Source organism: Ziziphus jujuba, chromosome 1, assembly GCF_031755915.1.
Source record: "Ziziphus jujuba cultivar Dongzao chromosome 1, ASM3175591v1".
Classification (NCBI taxonomy): domain Eukaryota; kingdom Viridiplantae; phylum Streptophyta; class Magnoliopsida; order Rosales; family Rhamnaceae; genus Ziziphus; species Ziziphus jujuba.
Genome location: NC_083379.1, coordinates 15,821,302 through 15,842,135, shown reverse-complemented (window position 1 = coordinate 15,842,135; position 20,834 = coordinate 15,821,302). Strand labels below are relative to the sequence as shown.

The 20,834-nt window shown below is 36.0% G+C and overlaps 3 protein-coding genes across 7 annotated transcripts; 2 read left to right on the top strand and 1 right to left on the bottom strand.

The window, feature by feature from the left end:
* Nucleotides 1–2,461: 2,461 nt before the first annotated feature.
* On the top strand, nt 2,462–12,418 carry LOC107420649 (starch synthase 3, chloroplastic/amyloplastic). Of its 4 annotated transcripts, none has more exons than XM_025071800.3 (16): nt 2,462–2,689; nt 3,208–3,274; nt 3,381–4,706; nt 5,315–5,529; nt 5,951–6,221; nt 7,279–7,454; nt 7,769–7,876; nt 8,209–8,318; nt 8,518–8,623; nt 8,806–8,976; nt 9,534–9,662; nt 10,168–10,350; nt 10,592–10,723; nt 10,825–10,936; nt 11,474–11,597; nt 11,977–12,418. In XM_025071800.3, exons 1-16 carry the CDS (start codon nt 2,588–2,590, stop codon nt 12,104–12,106), a joined length of 3,462 nt encoding a protein of 1,153 aa, XP_024927568.3. In that variant the 5' UTR covers nt 2,462–2,587; the 3' UTR covers nt 12,107–12,418. The 4 variants fall into 4 exon arrangements, with proteins under 4 accessions (XP_024927568.3, XP_024927563.3, XP_048329531.2 ...); XM_025071795.3 differs by having other exon boundaries at nt 2,462–2,713; XM_048473570.2 differs by lacking the exon at nt 2,462–2,689 and adding an exon at nt 2,818–2,937.
* Nucleotides 12,419–13,388: 970 nt separating this feature from the next.
* LOC107419665 (uncharacterized) lies at nt 13,389–16,179 on the bottom strand. Its single transcript, XM_016028442.4, has 2 exons — nt 14,619–16,179; nt 13,389–13,831 (listed from the first exon to the last, which is right to left on the bottom strand). Exons 1-2 carry the CDS (start codon nt 16,029–16,031, stop codon nt 13,436–13,438), a joined length of 1,809 nt encoding a protein of 602 aa, XP_015883928.3. The 5' UTR covers nt 16,032–16,179; the 3' UTR covers nt 13,389–13,435.
* A 39-nt stretch (nt 16,180–16,218) lies between these two features.
* Nucleotides 16,219–20,534, top strand: LOC112490744 (starch synthase 3, chloroplastic/amyloplastic). Of its 2 annotated transcripts, none has more exons than XR_007238977.2 (4): nt 16,219–16,352; nt 17,769–17,860; nt 19,420–19,601; nt 20,125–20,534. XR_007238977.2 is itself a non-coding variant. In XM_048467732.2 (4 exons), the coding sequence occupies exons 2-4, from the start codon at nt 17,785–17,787 to the stop codon at nt 19,869–19,871; spliced, it is 309 nt and encodes a 102-aa protein (XP_048323689.2). In that variant the 5' UTR covers nt 16,219–16,352; nt 17,769–17,784; the 3' UTR covers nt 19,872–20,034. The 2 variants fall into 2 exon arrangements, 1 of the variants encoding a protein (XP_048323689.2); XM_048467732.2 differs by lacking the exon at nt 20,125–20,534 and adding an exon at nt 19,821–20,034.
* Nucleotides 20,535–20,834: the final 300 nt, after the last annotated feature.

Genomic DNA, 20,834 nt, shown 5'->3' with positions numbered 1-20,834 from the left:
ATGTACTGAAAGCAAAAATAGGAAGAGTTCAATCTTTAATCACATAATTGTTGAATTAATACACATTTTACTTACCACGTTTTATTTTCATCTTTCAAACCCATTTCATACACATTTAGAAAATAGAACAAACCCTTCATCTTTTCCTCCTCCTCCTCATCTTCTTCATGGATTTTTTGGTAAAAAAATCTGTAGCTAACTAAATATTGATTTCTTTCATCACCTTTCTATTATATTCCTGCTAGCTACAGATTCTTTGGTAAAAAAAATCTGTAGCTAACTAAATATTGATTTCTTTCATCACCTTTCTATTATATTCCTGCTAGCTTTAAACGTGTTTTGAGATCCCTTTGAAACAGTGTGAAATCAAAAGCTTGTCAAAAGAATGGGTTGGTTACAAAACTAGAGGAAGAAGATGAAGCATGAAGTTTTTGAGAAATTGATGTAGTGTATTTAGATTTATTTTTAATTTATTTAATGATAAAATAATTATAATTTATTAGCTTAGATAGTAAAAATAAATTTTAATATTAGTATATATAGAATGTAACGCACTTAGTAATTTTGGCAGTGTGACTATAATGGTCTTTGTTCTTTTACAATGAAAAAAAAAAAAAAAAAAAAAATCCTCTACACAATCCCTTTAACATTTAAACGACCAAAATACCTTTATTTATTTATCTATTTATTTAGTTTTTTTCATTTTGGTTGTGAAATTCAAAGTCTTCTTCCTAATCCTCTCAAGCCAGCAAGCCGGCATTGGGAAAACACCGACAACCTGCGTTGGAGAAACCAGTAGGTCAACTTTGGGCGGTCGTCGGACTTCCATTGGTTATCGACAGTTTTCTGATTCTGACGGTACCTTTTTTTTTTTTTTTTTGGTTCAACATTTTTTGAAATCTTGTTTAAGTTCTCAAAGAGAAAGAAGCAGATGAGCAAACTTTTTTTCCTTAGTTCTCAAAGAGGAAGAAGTAGACGGCGTGCTCATCATTTACTTCTTCACATGCAGACCAGAGCACTCTAGTTTGCTTCCATGACCGAAACCAAAAGAGTCAAAATCTCAATTTCTAATGAAACTCCATTAATTTTCTCTATGGAGATCATAGCAAAAAACTTACCAACTCCTCCTTCGTCGGGTCCACACTATGACAAATTATATGAAGCTAAGGTTGAAATCAGCACATGTTGCCATTCATATTGAAGTAGTAAGTATCTATAAAAACTGTGGGATTATGTAAAAATTAATTGTTTAATAACACCATCAGCATTAAGTAGAAGTGTAGAAGATAACATAAAAAAAACAAAAAATCGATAAGTATTAAGTAAAATACCAAAGCTTTTTTTTTTTAAGAAAAATTTGAATTCAAAAATACATATTTTTAGTATAATCAAAATTTACACATTTGGTTTAATCCAATTCAACCAAATTAAATATTCAGTTCAATCCAATCTACTATACATATATTTGGATTACAATGGGTAATCGACTTAAACTTGTATTGGTTGATCAAATTGGATTTTTAAAACTTTTAGAATTGTGTCCTTTTATAAGATAGGTTATTAGTTTTAAAACATTGCATTTAATTGTTTTGGTTACATGGAGTTTTTAATTTAAAATATATATATACATATACACACGTGAGAGAGCATTTTTGGTAGAGAAATTGAAGGTGTAATCTGAATCCTTAGTTTTAATCTAAAAGCCAAAATAAAATCACGTTTATGAATCGGATATAAAATATTGATCCTGATGATATCACTCTCCTACGTATGTATGCTATAAATTTGAGCACAACACACCCTTATGTTACTTGTTGATGCGATGCGAAAATCCTTTAATCCTTTGTTTTATCTTTATCCGTTGTTTTAAACCTATATATTTATTTAAATTTTGTATACATTTTTGGTCCGTTAAAAGTGATTATTTTAATAATTAAAATTAATCAAAGAATAAAAAGTAAAATTTTACTTTATATTAAACAAAGAAGAGACAAAGAAAAATGAGTCGAGTCTAATCCCTTTTGATAATTGAGAAACAGCTGCCTTTTAATCGGTTACCAAGTTTGTCTTCAAGTGGATTGTTAGCATTTGATGTGTCAATTTCCAGTTGTTCCCTGGCGTAGCCTAATCTCGCACTATCAGCCTCTCAAAAAAAAGCTTACCTGTATCAAAATATTCAAAATTTTTAAAAGATTATCTCAACATGCTGTCCCACAACATCCAAAAGTCACACTCAACCATATCTCAAAACCAATCTGGATCCTTGACAAAACGTCAACGGCCACAAAATCTCACATACAAAGTAATTTGGTACATTATAATTACACCGTAACTGAAGCCACCTGGCTGAGATTCTAGGATTTTTTGTGCTGTTGTCAGCAAAGCATATGGTATGGTATTAATATTATAATAACATTTTCATTATTATTATTATTATTATTTTAAATAATTAGTTGCACAGTTTCAGAGAGAGAGATGTGGGTTGCTGGATCAATCAGAGGATGTTCTGCTGGTTAAATCAGATTTGGTAGGGGAAGAGAAAGAGTAGTAAACATTTGGAGAAAAAACATTCTTTTTGAGAACCGCCATGGAAGTAGCTTTGCAAGGGCAGAAGCCACTCAACTTTAGTCTAGTTTTTCAAGAGAAAGACAATTTGAAGCTCAAATCTTTTCTTATGCCCTTTCCACATGTAAAAACTTGTCATTTCTTTCAAGTAATTTCCTTTTTTGTTTATCCACAAAGTGTGATATGTTTAGTTAGTATGCTTTTAACCGTTTCTTTCTTCATCTACTGCCTCTCCGCTGTTTATTTTGGATTGTTTTGTATTGTAACTTGTTGGGTTTTGTTTGATCTTGAAGATTGGATTTTGTAAATGGATTGATGCTTTGTTCATGTAATATGAGTTTGGGAAGTTGGATTCATCAATTTTGTTTTCAGGTTCTCCTTAATGGACTATTTGTTGAGATTGTTCTGGGAACCATTGAAAGATTTTTTTTTATTGTTATTATTTTTTTTCCTTTTTCTTAGTTGCCATTTACTATTTGATTGATTTAATTGTGTAACAAGGGTCAAGTAGTGTTTTTTCTTATTTGAGTAATAAAATTAATTTGTTTTTTTGACGTATTCTGAATACAATCCTTGAACCGCGACTTGTATTATTATGCTTTGTTCAATCTAATCTCTGTTAACTATGCATTTAATTTTCAGTCTTCTCCATGGTCCAAAGTACACCAACCAAGAGGTGTTTCATTTCGAATCGCCGCTAGTACATCAGGTTCTATTCTGGTTCTAAGTCAATTACAGGACTTTTTTTTTTTTTTTCCCCCTATTTTAATTGCATATTTTAAGTGTTACTAAAACCTGTCACTGTAAATTTTTAGATTTTTCCAGAAGAAAACAGAGAAAAATGTCCGGAGCAAGGCCAAATGGCCCTGCTTCAAAAGGTTTTGTGCCCAAAAAACCAGTAGGAACGAGCACTTATAAGAGAGAACAAAGAAATGATGGGGATAAAAAATCTCCAGCATCCAGTCAACTTGCTGGGCCCAACAAGAAAATTCTCGAAAGTAAAGTTGATTCTCAAGAACAGTGGATAGTTGAACCTTCTCTTGAGAAGAAAATTGAAACAGAAAGAGTTGATGACATTGGTCATGAAGTTGAGGAACCACCATCAGCAAGCATAGTTTCATCTGTTGCTGAAAGTACTCGAGATGTAGAAAATGGAAGTATGGGTAGGGTCGGTGAGGATGAGACAGGCTTACATAAAAAGACAGCTTCTGAAATTGATAATGAGAATGTGGCCCATGGAATAAGTTCAGAAGGGAGGCATTTGAGTAATGTGAACATTGAAATTGTGACTGATAAAACCATTGAGATTGATAAGAAACTAACAGGCGAAGATCCTGTACAACTCAAGTTAGAGGAGGAAGCAAATTTGCGCAAAGAGCAAATTGCCAGGCTTGCTGAGGAAAACTTAGCAAGTGGGAACAAGCTCTTTGTTTTTCCTCAGGTTGTGCGACCTGATCAAGATATAGAAGTGTTCCTTAATAGGAGTCTCTCCACTCTGAATAATGAGCCTGATATTCTGATCATGGGAGCTTTCAATGACTGGAAATGGAAATCTTTTACTGTGAGGTTGAAAAAAACACATCTTAGTGGGGATTGGTGGTCATGCCAAATTCATGTTCCTAAGGAAGCATATAAGATAGACTTTGTTTTCTTCAATGGGCAAAGTGTTTATGACAATAATGATAAGAAAGATTTCTGCATTTCTGTGGAAGGTGGTATGGATGTGTTTGCATTTGAAGATTACTTGCTCGAGGAGAAGCGTAAGGAACTAGAAAAACTAGCTAAGGAGCAAGCAGAGAGGGAAAAACAAGCAGAAGAGCAGAGACGGATAGAAGCTGAGAAGGCAGCTAGTGAAGCTGATAGAGCACAGGCAAGGGTAGAGGCTGAAAGGCAACGAGAAATATTGCAACAGTTGATAAAAAAGGCTGCAAGGTCTGTTGAGAATGTTTGGTACATAGTGCCTGCTGAGTTTAAAGGCAAGGACTTGGTGCAGTTTTATTATAACAGAAGTTCAGGTCCTCTTGCTCATGCCAAGGAAATTTGGATCCATGGAGGGCATAATAATTGGAAGGATGGACTGACTATTGTTGAGAAGCTCGTTAGCTCTGAGAAAAAGGATGGTGACTGGTGGTATGCTGATGGTATGTGCAAACATCTATCTTGTTTCTGGTTTCATATGTGATAATACTTTTTTTTTTTTTTTTTGGCCCTTTTTGAATGTGATGAGCCTGAACAAATATTAATTACATGATATTGATGTTTTTTTTTCAAGCGCTATGCATTTATGTGTGAAGCTGGAGTTGAAAATCATAATCAGTTTTGTAATGGTATTCTTATATGCATATATGGATTTTATTTTACTAGTCATTGTATTGCTTAATATTCATAGTTGGATCTGCTTCTTAAACGTTTAAGCTTTTAGGATAAAATGGTAACTGACATGGTATTCTTATCTAACAGATCTTGTGTTTGAACCCTAACTTAACAATCCTTAAGGAATAGGCAAAGTGAAAATGGATATTCTTGTAGGAAAAGGCCACAGCCATCTTATGTTGATTTGTATAATGTGTTCTTACTAATTTATTTAGGAGATCTACAAGGAACTAGAGGGTCGCTTTGACATGCAGAAAAATCTTGAACAGTGGCTGTAATTGTTTATTATATTTGAAGGGTTAAAGTATAATTTTTTTGTCACCAGTATTTACATTTTGTAAGACAAACCTTTTATGGTCAACTCTGTGTTTGGCAGTTGTTATACCTGATCAAGCACTTGTTGTGGACTGGGTTTTTGCTGATGGACCGCCTCAGAATGCTATTGTGTATGATAACAACTACAAGCAAGATTTCCATGCTATAGTCCCAAAAAGCATTCCTGAGGAACTGTATTGGGTTGAAGAGGAACATCGGATATATAGAAAGCTCCAGGAGGAGAGGAAATTAAGGGAGGATGCCATACGTGCCAAGGTAAGTTTACACTAAATTATATCTAGAGCAACTAGACTGATAGTTCGCAAGGCGTGAAGTAGTGAAAATTCAAATTTATTCTTCTTGATTTCAGGAAAACTGTAAAAGCATTCTTAGCTGTCCTCTTCTAATTTTTTTGCAAAGTCCTCTGGCAGAGTTTCCACAGTTATATATATATATATATATATAGAGAGAGAGAGAGAGAGAAGAGGGCTCAGCTGTTTTGGTTGTGCCTGTTGGGTCCTTTCTGGGCTTGTGATTTTTATGTAAATTTTGGATTTTTAGAGTATCCTTGCAATTCTGCTCATGGGTGGTTGAGATATCTTCCTTCTGAGATTGATATATATATATATATATATATATATATATGCACATATATACTAGCACCAGTTCCCATTTCCTTTGCTCATCTCTGTTGCAGGCTGAAAAGACAGCACGTATGAAAGCTGAAACAAAAGAAAGAACTTTGAAAAGGTTTTTGCTGTCTCAAAAGCATATAGTCTACACCAACCCTCTTGATGTTCAAGCTGGAAGTACAGTGACAATTTTCTATAACCCTGCCAGCACAGTTTTGAATGGAAAACCTGAAGTTTGGTTCAGATGTTCTTTCAACCGTTGGACCCATCGTAAGGGTCCATTGCCACCACAGAAAATGTCACCTGCAGATAATGGTTCTCATGTCAAAACCACTGGTCAGTCTGAATTCATAAATTCCTAGTAGAATAGTAAGGTTTACAAAGTTTTGTCTTTACTTTTATTCTCTCTCTCTCTCTCTCTCTCTCTCTCTCAAACCATCAATGCATTTAATCTTACCTTTGATTTCTAACAATTTGATTCCAAACTCATTTTTGGTGTTTTTCTTTACCAAATTGAAGCCAAACCCTTGTTTAAAATTGTAATTAATTTTAGAAATTAAGGTTTTCTACATGTTTCCGAAATGCAATTTTCCCCATTTCAAATTTAAAGGTGGAGTAATATAGCCTAGACTACGAACTTACATAAAGCATTAGAACCTATCCAATAAGGCATATCATACAACACCAGAGATAGTTCTACTTCATGGATTGCTTGGTTCTAATCATTGCCACTCTTCAACTATTTATTTCTGAAAATGTTTGTGAGATTAGGGAGTAAGGCCGAAGTGCTTGAGTCATGGCTGGCTATTTAGTATCTATTTACAGGTTGTAATATCTGCATTACTTCTTGGAGTTCTTTTCATACATGATGAGATTCAGAGCCATTCCCTAATTTAAGCAAGTTAGAAAGCCTTCAGAGCCTCAGTCCCTATCATTTATTGAATAAAATGAAAGCTGACTAGCAATTGCTCGTTTTTCTTATTAGCATGGGATTGGATGTTTGTGCATAATGTCAAGTCCTTGACAATATGAACAAGTTTTCTGTATCATGAATTTTTTTTCGACCTGATTTTAGTATTTAACGGATGATTGGACTTTGTATCTACACTGTGGATTTGGTTGTTTTCCAACATGGACATTATGAGCAGTGCCAATGTCATAAGCCATTTTTAGACATAGCCATTCAGATATCATGGAGGGTAATATGTATTATGATTACTGTGTTATTAATATGTTTTAATGCTCATTCATGGTTCTGCCCGCATTTTTCATTGTGTGCATCAAGATGCTAAATCAGTTAACTTGCAGAAAGAGCTGAAAACAAGTTCTGTCTATAGACAATGAAAAAAAATTGATGCATCAGACTCAAGCGTTAATATTTGTGTCTCTGTAGTCAAGGTCCCATTGGATGCATACGTGATGGATTTTGTCTTCTCTGAGAGGGAAGATGGTGGAATTTTTGACAACAAAAATGGCATGGATTACCACATTCCTGTGTTTGGAGGAATTGCAAAGGAGCCACCAATGCACATTGTTCATATAGCTGTTGAAATGGCCCCTATTGCAAAGGTGAGTTAAGGTGTTAATTAATATTAACAGAGGACTTTTCAACCATTAGGATATTGATCTGTCAATAGAGGTATCAGCACATCAAACCAGGGCTATTGTTTTGGGGAGTTATAGAGGTCCTTTGAACGAGCATGAGATGCCTACATGTCTTTCATCCTGATATAATAGCTTTTTGTTTTTGAGGATATCATCCTATGTTTATGTTACATTATTAATTATAATAGAGACTTATGACATAACAACCTGAGCACGTAAGCTGTCTTTTTTCTTTTATTTCTTTTTTGGGTTGGATCATGTATAGTAATATGTTCCAGGTTGGAGGCCTTGGTGATGTGGTTACTAGCCTATCGCGAGCAGTCCAGGAATTGAACCACCATGTGGACATCGTTCTTCCAAAGTATGACTGTTTGAACTTTAGCCATGTAAGCCTCATTGCTGTTACTTTCATACATATATTTTTCCTTAATCCTCCCATTTATCTCCCTTTATCTCATGGTTTAATCTTTGAACTTTTTGACCATATTGTTAGTAAAAGGACTATTCAATTTAATATCTTGTTGTAGTTAATCATCTCTTTCTAGGAGGTCCATTCTAATTCGAATGTCTTAAAATTTGTGTTTCGATATATATATATATATATATATACATTTATTCCTCCATCTCTATTAGTAGATTTTTAATATAATATAAAAAATAAATGTAAATCTCATTCACTGTGAATTCTAAAATTACTCTATATATGTTGTGATTTTAGGTGAAAGACTTTCAGTATAACAGAAGCTATTCCTGGGGTGGTACTGAAATAAAAGTTTGGTTTGGGAAAGTGGAGGGCCTTCCTGTCTACTTTTTGGAGCCCCAAAATGGGTAATTTTTTTCTTTCATTGAACCCTTAATATTGTTATATTTATTTTTTTGTTTTTCTCAATTTTCTTTTTTTCCATGGGTGATATGTATTTCATTCTTTTGTTCTGGCTCTGGCAGTATCAAAGTTGATTGTACTGTATTGCCATGTGCAGCTCATTTTCATTTTGCAATTTCTTGGATTTACTCTTTTTCTTTGCAGATTCTTTGGGAAAGGTTGCATATATGGTTGTGGGAATGATGGGGAAAGATTTGGTTTTTTTGGCCATGCTGCTCTTGAATTTCTGCTACAAAGTGGATTTCATCCTGTAAGTTGTTTACTTCTTGTTTCTTCTCTGACTTGTTCTGATTTATTTAATTGGATAAATGCTAAAATCAAAATTTGGGTATTTCCCATGGTAACACATTTACTAAACATCCAGTTTATCAGATTATGATTTAATTGTTCTTTAAGTAGATGTACACTTTAATTGGTGTTTCGTAATGGCAGGATATTATCCATTGCCATGATTGGTCTAGTGCACCTGTTGCATGGCTATTTAAGGACCATTATATGCATTATGGCCTTAGTAAGGCGCGAGTTGTGTTTACAATCCATAACCTTGAGTTTGGGGCACAATTAATTGGGAAAGCTATGACATACTCAGACAGGGCTACAACTGTGAGTATTTAAAATTCAGTTACCTAATAACTGTCATCAGTTTCTGCTGCAGTTGGACAATCAGAAAAAAAAAAAAAAAAAAAAAAAAGTTTCTTCTGCAGTTTACAATTTCATATAGTATCACTTTGCTTGTTTGATTAGTGCAATTAAGTCTCCATCAATACCAAAAGCTTAAGCTGATAGAGCTGTTAATTTATTCACTGTTTCATTTGTGTTTTTGTTCTTTCAGATAGAATGGCTGATGTCAGACAATGTTTGGCTAGATTATTATGTGATTGCATCATCTGCTAACTAGGATGCATGAATGAGGAATAGGGAATATTCTGATCGTTTTAGGAAGTCAATTCAAAAATTGGAACCATTTCATTATGGTCTTTAGGTCATAATCCATGTCTAAGAAAACATTGTTTATCTTCTAGTTCTTATGAAATTACATTTTGTAGCTGTTCAATTGTTAAAACTGCTCAAATGAAGAAGCTGCCAATATCCATGATCACAAGCTTAAGATGTGGTATTTTGAGATAACATCTGAGTTATTCATGTTTATATATACTCAGGTATCTCATACTTATTCAAAGGAGGTTGCTGGAAATCCTGCAATTGCTCCAAATCTCTACAAGTTCCATGGTATACTAAATGGAATTGACCCAGATATATGGGACCCCTATAACGATAGGTTCATTCCTGTAAGTAGTTTATTTTCTCTCTATATTTCATTACTGTTAGTCAATTGTTCCTCTCTATTAAGATTATTGAGATAAGTTGTCAAACTACGTTTGCAACCAAATTCCTTAATTCTGGGTCACCAGTCAAGTAAAATGTGTTGTGTGGGTTACTGATTACTGCTGTATGCATGTTTAAATGCGATGCAACAAACTTTGGAATTATAATAAATGGTTAATTCAGCCTTCAAATATTTTTGTAAGTTATCGTTTTAAAAGCTTATGCTATTCTTAAAATGATCCAACCATGTATGTCTAGCTAATATGGTTAACTAATTTAGCAATTTTATTCACCTAAAATGAAAATGCAGCAAGTTTGGTTTTGAAGTCTGAAGCCTAAATGTTAAGACCAACTGCATGTCTTGTTCTATGCGTCTGAATTAAAGTTGGCTCACAATATTTTCATTGGAACTTTTGGTCTCTACTTCCATGCAATTGACTCTGATACATGTTTTGCATTCCCTTCCAGATATCGTACACATCTGACAATGTTGTTGAAGGCAAACGAGTGGCTAAACAAGCCTTGCAACAAAGGCTTGGACTTAAAACAGCTGATCTCCCTTTAGTAGGTATTATTACTCGCTTAACTCATCAGAAAGGAATACATCTCATCAAGCATGCCATCTGGCGCACCCTAGAACGCAATGGACAGGTTAGCTTTTTATCTTACATTTTCAATCATGTGAGTCAATTTTCTTCATATATACCACAGTTCTCCATGAATTTCCATTCTGTGGCTGGTCTGTAATCTAGTGGACATTAATTGAAAAAACTGGTAAAAGAAATGAATGCTTTTTGAATCCTATGGGATATCTCTTATTTGCACTGTGCCCCCTCGTCATTTCTGTGCATTAAAAAACGAAACTGTATAACAAAGGATTATATGATGGCAGGTCGTACTCCTTGGTTCAGCTCCAGATCCTCGTATCCAAAATGATTTTGTAAACTTGGCAAATCAGTTGCATTCTTCTCATAATGATCGAGCTCGACTTTGTTTGACTTATGATGAGCCGCTATCACACTTGGTTTGTTGTTTTACTACTAATGCCAATTGTTTAAAATGGCTCACTCTAATCTTGCATCTGCAATATGATCCAAATGGTTAATTGGTCTATATTTTTTCTAGATATATGCTGGTGCTGATTTTATTTTGGTCCCCTCAATTTTTGAGCCATGTGGACTGACACAACTCACAGCAATGAGATATGGTTCCATACCTGTTGTTCGAAAAACTGGAGGTGTGTACATAACCTATCAATCTTTGGTGGAGAATCATGTTTTATTTACTAATCATTTTGCAAATGATAAATGACTCTTCTGTATCTCTTTGGTAGTTAAAATACTTGCATACGGAACATAAATGTTCAAATGACAGAGGCCTCACTAGTCCCTGAATATCTACTTGTTCTTTTCATAGCCAAATGTGCCAGATCAGTTTTATTTTTACATAGAATTTATTTGTCAATTATTTGTGAGAGCTCATTTAATTAGTTGATATTCAAGGTAGTCAAGAAAGTATAGCAATTGCGATATTATGAAGGCTTCCATAATTCTTGGATGATATGACGATCAAATGAACTTACAAGAGATTAGCTAACAGTGAATATAATCCCAACTTCCCATGCAATGAATGAATCTAATTTTGCAATATCCTTGCTTTCTATTAGTTAAGTGATGGCAAAGTAGTGTTATCAGCAGTGAGCTTCTCTTGTTAATATCCATTAATTTTTTATGATATTTAATCATTCATCATTTTTGGGTTAATTGTTTTATAGGACTTTATGATACTGTATTTGATGTTGACCATGATAAAGAGAGAGCACAAGCAGAAGGTCTTGAGCCAAATGGATTTAGTTTCGATGGAGCTGATGCTGCTGGTATTGATTATGCTCTCAATAGGTAGGTAGTTGTTGTACCAAACTTTTGCTCATGTTCTTTTGCTGCTCAAGTGTTACAAAAACCAGGAGTACTCGTTGAGTAGACACCAAAATAAACTGGTCATAATAAGTAACCTTGGAACAAAAAATTATATGGTACACTGCTTAATATGTTGTTCGAATTATTCTTTCTTACACACAAAAGCATTATTGGTTTCAGCGTGATTTTAAGGAGTATCCGTGTATCAGTGAAAATTTGATTTTTCTTTTTAATTTATTATTATTATTATTATTATTCTGGGACAGTTATGAAAAATATATCAGATATACATAATTTGGTTCACTTCCTATCAGCTTTAAGTTTTTGGAACAAATGTTAAACAATATCAACGGTTTTACAGGGCAATCAGTGCTTGGTATGATGGTCGTGATTGGTTTAACTCATTATGCAAGAGAGTCATGGAGCAAGACTGGTCTTGGAATCGGCCTGCTCTTGACTATATGGAGCTTTATCATGCAGCACGGAAGTGAGAGCGAAAACAAGCAATCAGTCAGGGAGAATGAGGTGGATTTCAGTCTCATTCTGAGGTTTTGTACACTTAGTGGCATATCTTGGTGAATTTTTCTCGTTCAAAAAGCTTTATTTGTTGCATACAATTCTGCCAATCAAAATAATGCAAGGTGAAAGGTAGTTGTAGAGCTCAAAATGGTTCATTTGGGTTGTATATAATACATAATAGTAGGTTAAGATTTCAACGATTACTTTGTGCTGAGTAATAATTGGTTGATTATTACACGTATGTTATAATTTTCTGAGGTGAAAAAATGATTTCTGTGAGGCCAGATAGCGTGTGATTGTGTAATCTCCTCTAAATTTGTTGCAAGTTTCAGCCAAAGAAGAAACGAAAGGATATAAAAATGTGCAGAATATGCAGCAACTCTGTGGGGCTTGAAACCAAGTAGAAATATACTGCAACTTCTGTTCCTCAATCTTTCACCACCCTTTAGGCCTTTACATAACAATGCCTTGCCAATCTTGATTGTCCATCACTATTTAATGGTCAAGTTGATGTCATTTTTCCCCCCAAAAGAAACATATATATATATATATATATATATATATATATTATTAAAGAAAAGAGAAAAGAGGAGAAAGAAATGATCTGCATATATTAGCTTTCTGGGCTTGTCGGTTTTCAGAAATGGTCTACTGCATATCTTTCGTACATTTTACACTTTCTTGAAGGTTCAAATTGCCAATTCACGGGTTTCCCTCTGGTGAAGCAAATATATTTTCTGACAATTTTTGATATCTTTTAGTTCCTATCCTAATCAAACAGTAACTTATTATCAAGGAAGCTGAACAAGTATCTGCTTCCTAGTTAGAGGTCCATAAATTTGGGGAAAATAGTAAAATACCATACATTGCTTTGTCTAAATTTGCACTTAAGAAAACCAGTAACTTAATCTGTCTCACTTGCGGCAGCTCCTTGGTTAATATGGTCACTAATATCAAACTCCATAGTATTAATTCTCGAGATGCCAATCTGATTAGCCCAGACAAAATGCCAATACAAGAAGTAGCGGGAAAAGAATATGCTTGCAGGGGGAGAAAAAAAAAAGAAAACTTGGGGGTAAAGAAAACAAAATTGTGAGGGAACCAATTCTATAAATATTAATACACCTTTTGGAGCTGCAAATGTTGCCCGAGATCTTTCTTTTCAAGATCAGATTTCAACCGCTACAATGAAAAATTAGATGCTATATCTACACTCTCTCTGTATGCAAAGTCCCACAACACAAGCAAATTCAGTTTTCATTTTTTTTTTTTTTTTTTTTTTGCCTTTTTATTTTTTCTCTCTATTTGGATTTCCTTGTGGACTTGGATTTCTTCATTTTGCGAGACTTGTCATCTATACTTGTCCATGTGTATCCACTAGGAATTGCAAAAGGGTCAGATTCCTGTGCCATTGCAGCACACCTTTGCTGCTTGCTGGTAGATCCTGATTGGCTGCCGTTTCGCCTCAGCCATGTCGTGGTTGACGATGATGACGAAGAAGAAGAAGACGGAGGTAGAGATGAGTAATTGCTCTGTGACTTGCCAACCTCCTCCGATTGGCTTCTTCCTCCTCCTCCACCATGAAACAAGTGTCTAGGACTTGAAAATGGAGTGTAGAATTGTTCGGTTGGTTGAAGTTCAACAAACTTTGTGAATGTTATTACCACTCTCACCGTTGGGACCACCGGTATTGCAATCTGCCCCCAACCAAAAAACAAAACAAAAATAACAAACAGTTGATTAATCAAATCATTTTTCATAATTTGGTCCCTTAAAAAATATATTCATAAAAAAGTTTGAATACAATTTCTATCAATTGTTTGGTGGTGATTTGAAGGTTTTGGAACATGAAAGTTAACAGTTGGAACAGTGGGTCCCATTTGGACCCAGGTCCAGTCCCACAACCTATTCATACAGAACAATCCAAGGGACTTGACGAGTCAACTCTGTGGTGGGTCCGAGTGTCGTCGCAATAATCAAGGTCAAACTAATTAACTTTATTTATATTTATTTTTGTTTGGGGTTTGGTCGGGAAGGCTATTAGCGGAGGTGGGGACACTGGTCAGGATGAGAGGGATCAGAAGGGAAATAAAATCATAAAACGTGGGGACCCACAATTCCTGGGGTATGTTTGTTAGGGTAAGCGATCCATCCTCGGATAATCTAGGGTAGCGCGCTCTAATCACCGTAGGATTTACAAAATTCGGGTCATTCTCGTAAAATCAGCCACCATACCAGTAAGGTGTCCCGGTGTCCCCACAAAAGCTTCTCAGCGAATCAGTGTGCTTTTCCACAGAAAGGGCTAAGTAAGGCCGTTGTTAAGCGCATCAAAAGCACCGATAAAAGCAAAGCAAAGCAGAGCAAAGAACTCAAACCGGAATTACCCAAAGACCCCACCCCTCAAAACATACTTCCCAGTGGACCCCGCTTTTTTTTTTTTTTAAACAAAGAAAAAAACAAGAATATACCAAAATTGCCCCTTACCTTAACCGGAAATGTCCCCGGCGGGAACTTCGTGGTCAGCAGTTCCCTCATCCTCCTCACTGCCTTCACCTTGTTGGCCAAGATGTCCAACAACGGCAAGAGCTCCTCCGTCTTCAGAGGAAACTGCTCCGTCAACCAAACCGACGGCCTCAAGCTCCTCACGTACTCCTTCTCCTTCGTCTGCGGCGGAACCACGGACACAGACGCCGCCATAGCTCTCCTATGTGGCGGAGGAGCCACTACAGATGGTAAATCCACGCTCTTCCTCCCTAGCGTTACGAATTCCCTGTCTTCTCTCACGAAGCTGCTGTGCCTCTCTTCTCTCACGAAGCTACTGTGCCTCCGCTTGTCGGGAATTCCAAAATTCGGATTCTCCGCCACTAGGAAACCATCATCGTCTTCGTCCAGTTCCAGAGGGAGAACTTGCTCGCTCCCTGCCACGTCAGCTTCGCTAGCTGTAACTTTCCTTGACCTGAAGCTGAACACCACATTGTGGATTTCGTAGACTCTGGCCTTCCATTCGCCGACGCTTTCGGTCTTTTCCTGTCGTCTCCAATTCGTCCTTCCAACGAGCTCTGCCTTGGTCACGTCCATACCTGGTCTATATACGCTCGTCTGAGAGCAGAATCCGGCAATGTCGGACTCGCTCATCGGTGCTCCGACGTTCTCGAATGCGTCGAAGATTTTGCGGTTGTCGCGGTTGAGAACGAGCAGCGAACCAGAAGGAACATCGTGGCTCTGATCTCCGTCTCCGAGAAATAAGAAGCTCTGGTCGGCGCGCTGGATTTTCAGGCCGTCGAAGCCGGCCAATGACGTGTCGGCACGTAGGTTGCCATCGCGCTTCCAGATCTTGTACGTGTCAGAGGGAGCGATTTTACCGACGAAGGGAATGACAGAGCTCTCGAAATGGAAGGAAATCTCCATGTAAAAATCCCGCATTCTGCGAAGAACGGAGATAACCCTAGGCAAGCGGCGGCGCCACTTGGCCCAAGCGGAGCGGTGGTGCAGGCGGAGGAGAATAAAAGCAATATCGGAGCTCCGGCGACAAAGAGCCTCCTGCAAGGGATTCCAGCCGGCTGAATTCTGGAGCGAGACGTCAGCTCCGGCGGAGGCCAAACTGCGGGCTGCCACAGCGTCATTCAATCGAACAGCCAGGTGGAGCGGGGTCTCTCTGTAGGGGACATCACGGCGGTCAAGGACAGCAGAGATCTGGTCAGCGATACGTTCCTGGGCAAGCGAGTCGGACTCAGTGTGGACTTGAGAAGGATCCGCCAGTCGAGGCAGCGTGGAAGCGATTCTGGAGAGGGTGGTGTGGTCGCCCAGCACAACCGCATAGTGGACCGGACTGTGAGAGTAATCTTCTGGCTTGATCGCCTGGAACTGCATTGACGAGGCCGAGGACGACCTTGCCATTTTCACGTTCAGAGAATGAAAAAAGCGGAGAACACAAGGTGGAGTAGAGAGTGGGGAACGGTGATAAAAAACGACAGGAGTCAGAGAGGATGAGTGTGGTGGAGAGTGTTATTAATTAATTAAACGACAAAGAAGAAGTTAGAGAGAGGGAATATTGAGGAAAAAGGAACAGAGATAAGAGAGAGGGGTAGTTTTGTCTTTAACTGGCTCTCCGTTATTGGGAAGCGTGAAACAATTGGAAGAAGGCTGAATACACCCAATCGGCGCGTCTTTTGGTAATTTTTGCAGTGAATCAGTGGATACTATTTCTTTCCATGTCAGGTGAGTAGAATTTTAAAATTAATTTTTAGAGTAGTTTTTTTTTTTTTTTTTTTAAATTAATGTTAAATTGCCTGTGTCTCAATGGCTATTTAATTTGTATTACTTGCTTCATGGAGTTGTTTTTCATGAACAGTTTTTTTCTATCTTTTGTCCACCTGATTTTAGTAATAAAAGAAACAGATAAATCAGCCTTATGATTCTGCATTGTGGATTTGATTTGGTTGGTTTTTCTCATTTACTAGCAGCTCCAATGTCATAAAGCCCTTTAATTTTAGATTAGTCATTCAGATCTTGTAAAAGGGTAAATTCTCTATTGAAATGGCTTTGTTATATAATATGTGCAATGGATCATGATGCTTAATTAAATTAACTCATAGACAATGAATACATATCAATTAATACACGACTAAAATACTGTGTTAATATCTGTGCCTCCGCAGTCAAGGTCCTATTGGATGCATACATTATGTACTTTGTGTCTTTTTTTTTTTTTTTTTTTGTTTTTTTTGGTGAATACTTTGTGTCTGTTTTCTATGATAGCAAGATGGTGGAATTTTTTATTACATAAAAATAAATAAATAAATAATGCCAGGGATTACCACATTCCTGTGTTTCGAGGAGTTGCAAAGGAGTATTGCCCATGCACATTGTTCATATTGCTGTCGAGATGGTCCCACTTGTAAAGGTGATTTTAAGTCTTAATTAGTATTAACAGAACACTTTTGAACATTGGGGGATATTCAATATATATCAAAAAAAGGCCTGTCATTTTCAGGAGTTATTGTATAGGCCCTTGCCCTTTGCATAATAAGCTTGAGAGGTCTTCATGTCTTTCATCCTCATATAACAGCTTCAGCTTTGTGTCTCTGAGGATGACATCTTTGTATATATATATATATATATATATGTGTGTGTGTGTATATGGCACTTTCATAGCAGAAGTGTTACAGTGTTTGGCCCCATTAGCAAATTGATCATCTGTATAATTGCACTGCTATGTGCTGCACAGTTTCATTACATAATTTCTTGGATCTGTTCTTTTTCTTTTTGCAAAGTCCTTTAGAAAAGTGCATACATGGTTGTGGGAATGATGGTGAGAGATTTGATTTTTGTTTGCCGTGCTGCTCTTGAATTTCTGCTACAAATTGTATTTAATGCTATAAATTGTTCCTGTCAAGTGAGATTGGTTTAATTGTTAAACCATTCACACCTATAATTGATTTGAGACACCGGGGTGGGGATGGGGAGGGGAATTATTGTATATGATTTAAAAAATAAATAAAAAAATAAAAAAAAAATTCCTATAAGTTGTTCTGAACATATGCTAAAATCAAATCAGGAATTCTCTTTGTATTCACTAGGCATCCTGATAACGGATTTTGAATTTAATTGTTTCTTTTGGTGCTTTGCTGGCAGGATATTATCTACTCCCATGATTGGTCTAGTTGCACCTGTTGCATGGTTATTTAAGCACCATTATATGCAGTATTTTATGGTCTTCGTAAAGTGTGAGTTGTCTTCACAATCCATGACCTTGAATTTGGGGACACATTTAATTGGGAAAGCAATGGCATACAAGAAAAGGCTACAAGTTTAAGCATTTAAATTTCGCTAAACCTAATAACTGTCATCCATGTTTTCTGCAGTTTATAATTTTCAAATAATATTACTTTGCTTGTTGGATTATTGCTAGAGTTCTAGTGGCTTATAGTTAACTTAATTTCCTTATCTATGCTTTGAGTATATCAAAACAAAATTAATATCGACGTGCTTTCATCTGTCCCTGGAACTTTTTATAGTTAGATGCTAAATTATTTTACTGTTTCTTTGGTGTTACTATTCTGTCTTGCAAAGGTAGATTAGCTAGATTATTATGCAATCGAATTATCTGCAAACTTAGGTGTTGCTGTTAAAATCCATGAATGTGGAATGAGGAACACCCTAATCGGTTTAGAAAGAAAATTCAAGACTTGGAATCATTTTGTTATGTTCTTTCGGGCATAATCCATGTCTAAGAAAACAAATGCCACACTATTTATCTTCTTTGGTTCAACTTTTAAATTGTTAAATGATTGAGGTGCCAATATCCATTATCAGAAGCTTAAGACATGATGTTTTGGGATAAGATCTGTGTTATTCATGTTTATAAACACAATAAATTTCACACTTGTTGAAAGGAAGTTGCTGGAAATCCTGCAGTTGCTCCTCATCTCAAGAAGTTCCATGGTATATAAAATGGAATTATAAAATGGAATTGACCCAAATATAATCCATATGATGCTAGGTTCATTCATATAAATAGAAGATAGTTTCTATGTATTTCATTACGCTTTCTCAATCTCTCCTCCCTATGACATGAGTAGTCAGACTAGGTTTCCTACCAAATTCCTGTTGGGTGCAGACAGAAGCAAAATGAGCAAGAAGACTTGGAAAAACAGAGTATTTGAATGTAAGCTATTGCATTAAGCTTCATTCATATGGAATGAACATTTTACAAAATATAATTTAGATTGCAAGGCTGCTGCACCTGCAGAAACTATATTGATCTTATGCCTTTTCAAAGTTCTGGTGTGCAGCACTAGACTTCTAAAATGCATTACATTTATACTAATTAAAGAAACATCTAGACTTCTTTAATAACAACAGGATTAAGGATTTAATATATCCGAAAGACTAAACAAAAGCTCAACTAAGAAACTTGAATACTGCAGACTCAACAAGTTTACACATTTAATGGCATGCAACCAACTTTGGAATTATAATAAATGGTCAACTCAACCTTCAAATATTTTTGTTAATTTCCAACTGTTTACAATGCTTAAACTATTATGAAACTGACCCAACCATGTAAGCCAACCTGGCACAGTTGGCAGTTTTTGCAAGTTTATTCACCTAGGATGAAAGTGAATCAGTTTGCTTTCGGAGTTTGAAGACTAAACATTGAGACATACAGCACGTCTTCTTCTATGTGTCCGAGTTAAAGTTGGCTGACAAATATATTCATTGGAGCTTTTGATAGGTACTTCCATGCAGTTGTGTCTAATATATACTGTGCATTCCCTTCCAGATATTGTGAACATCCGCAATGTTGTTGAAGGCAAAAGAGCAGCTAAGCAAGCCTTGCAACAAAAGCTTGGTCCGAGAACAGCCGATCTCCCTTTAGTTAGTATAATTACTTGCTTAACTCATCAGAAACGAATGCATCCAATCAAGCATGGCATTTGGCACAACCTATGTAGCAATATACAGGTTAGCTTTTATCTTACATTTTCAAAAATTTGAGTCAATTTTCATCAAATATACCACAGTTCTCGAATAATTTCCAATCTGTGACTTGTCTTTGGACATTAATTGAAACTATTAATAACTTTAGAAATCCCATGCGATGTCTCTTATTTGCACCATGCCTCATTATCATTTATGTGTAGCAATGAAGACATTGTGTAACAAAGGATTATATGATGGCAGGTTGTTCTCCCTCGTTCAGCTTCGGACCTTGTATCCAAAATGATTTTGTAAACTTGGCAACTCAGTTGCATTTTTCTCATAATAATTTTGAGGTCGACTTTGTTTGACTCATGATGAGCCACTCCTGCACTAGGTTGGCTCTCAAGAAATTGAAATTGTTTTACTACTGATGCCATTTTTGTTTTTATTTTCATAATAACTTACATCTTACGTCTGCAGTATAACCCAAACGGTTTTTTTTTTTTTTTTTTTTTTGGATAGAAATAACCCAAACGGTTAACATATCTTGTATTCTTCTTTCTAGATATTTGCTGGTGCTGATTTCATTTTGGTCCCCTCGATTTGGTATCCTTGTGGACTGACCTAACCCATGGCAATAAGATATGGTTCAATACTGTTGTTCAAGAAACTGGAGGTTCGTACATACCCTATCAACCTGTGGTGGAGATTTCTGTTTCAGTTACCAATCAATTTGACAAGTGATAGGCCTGAATCTATTTTTTCATGGCCAAGTGTGCCAGATCAGTTTTTTAAACATATAATTCGTTTAAAAGTCATTTATAAGAACTCATTTAATTAGTTGGTATTCCAGAAAGTTGAGAAAATCAACTTGCCAACTAGCAATCACAAAAGTGTGAAGGCTACTATCATTAGCTCACAATATCCCACCTTCCCGTACAATTAATTAATGTATCCAATCTTGTGATATCCTTGTTTTCTAGTAATTAATTGATTGCAGTGTACTGTTATCAGCAGTGAGCTGTTCTCGTTAATACCATGAATTTCTTTACAATTTTTATTATTCAGACTTTATGATACTGTACTTGATATTGACCATGACAGAGAAACAAGCATAAGCACAAGCACAAGTCTATGCTCTTAATAGTTGAGTAGTTTTATTATCCAAACTTTATTGCTCATAATCTTTTGTTGCCAAGTGTTACAAAAACCAGAAGTACTCCGCGAGTTCTTTCGACACCAAAAATAAACTAGTTATGAGTGATGACCAAGGAA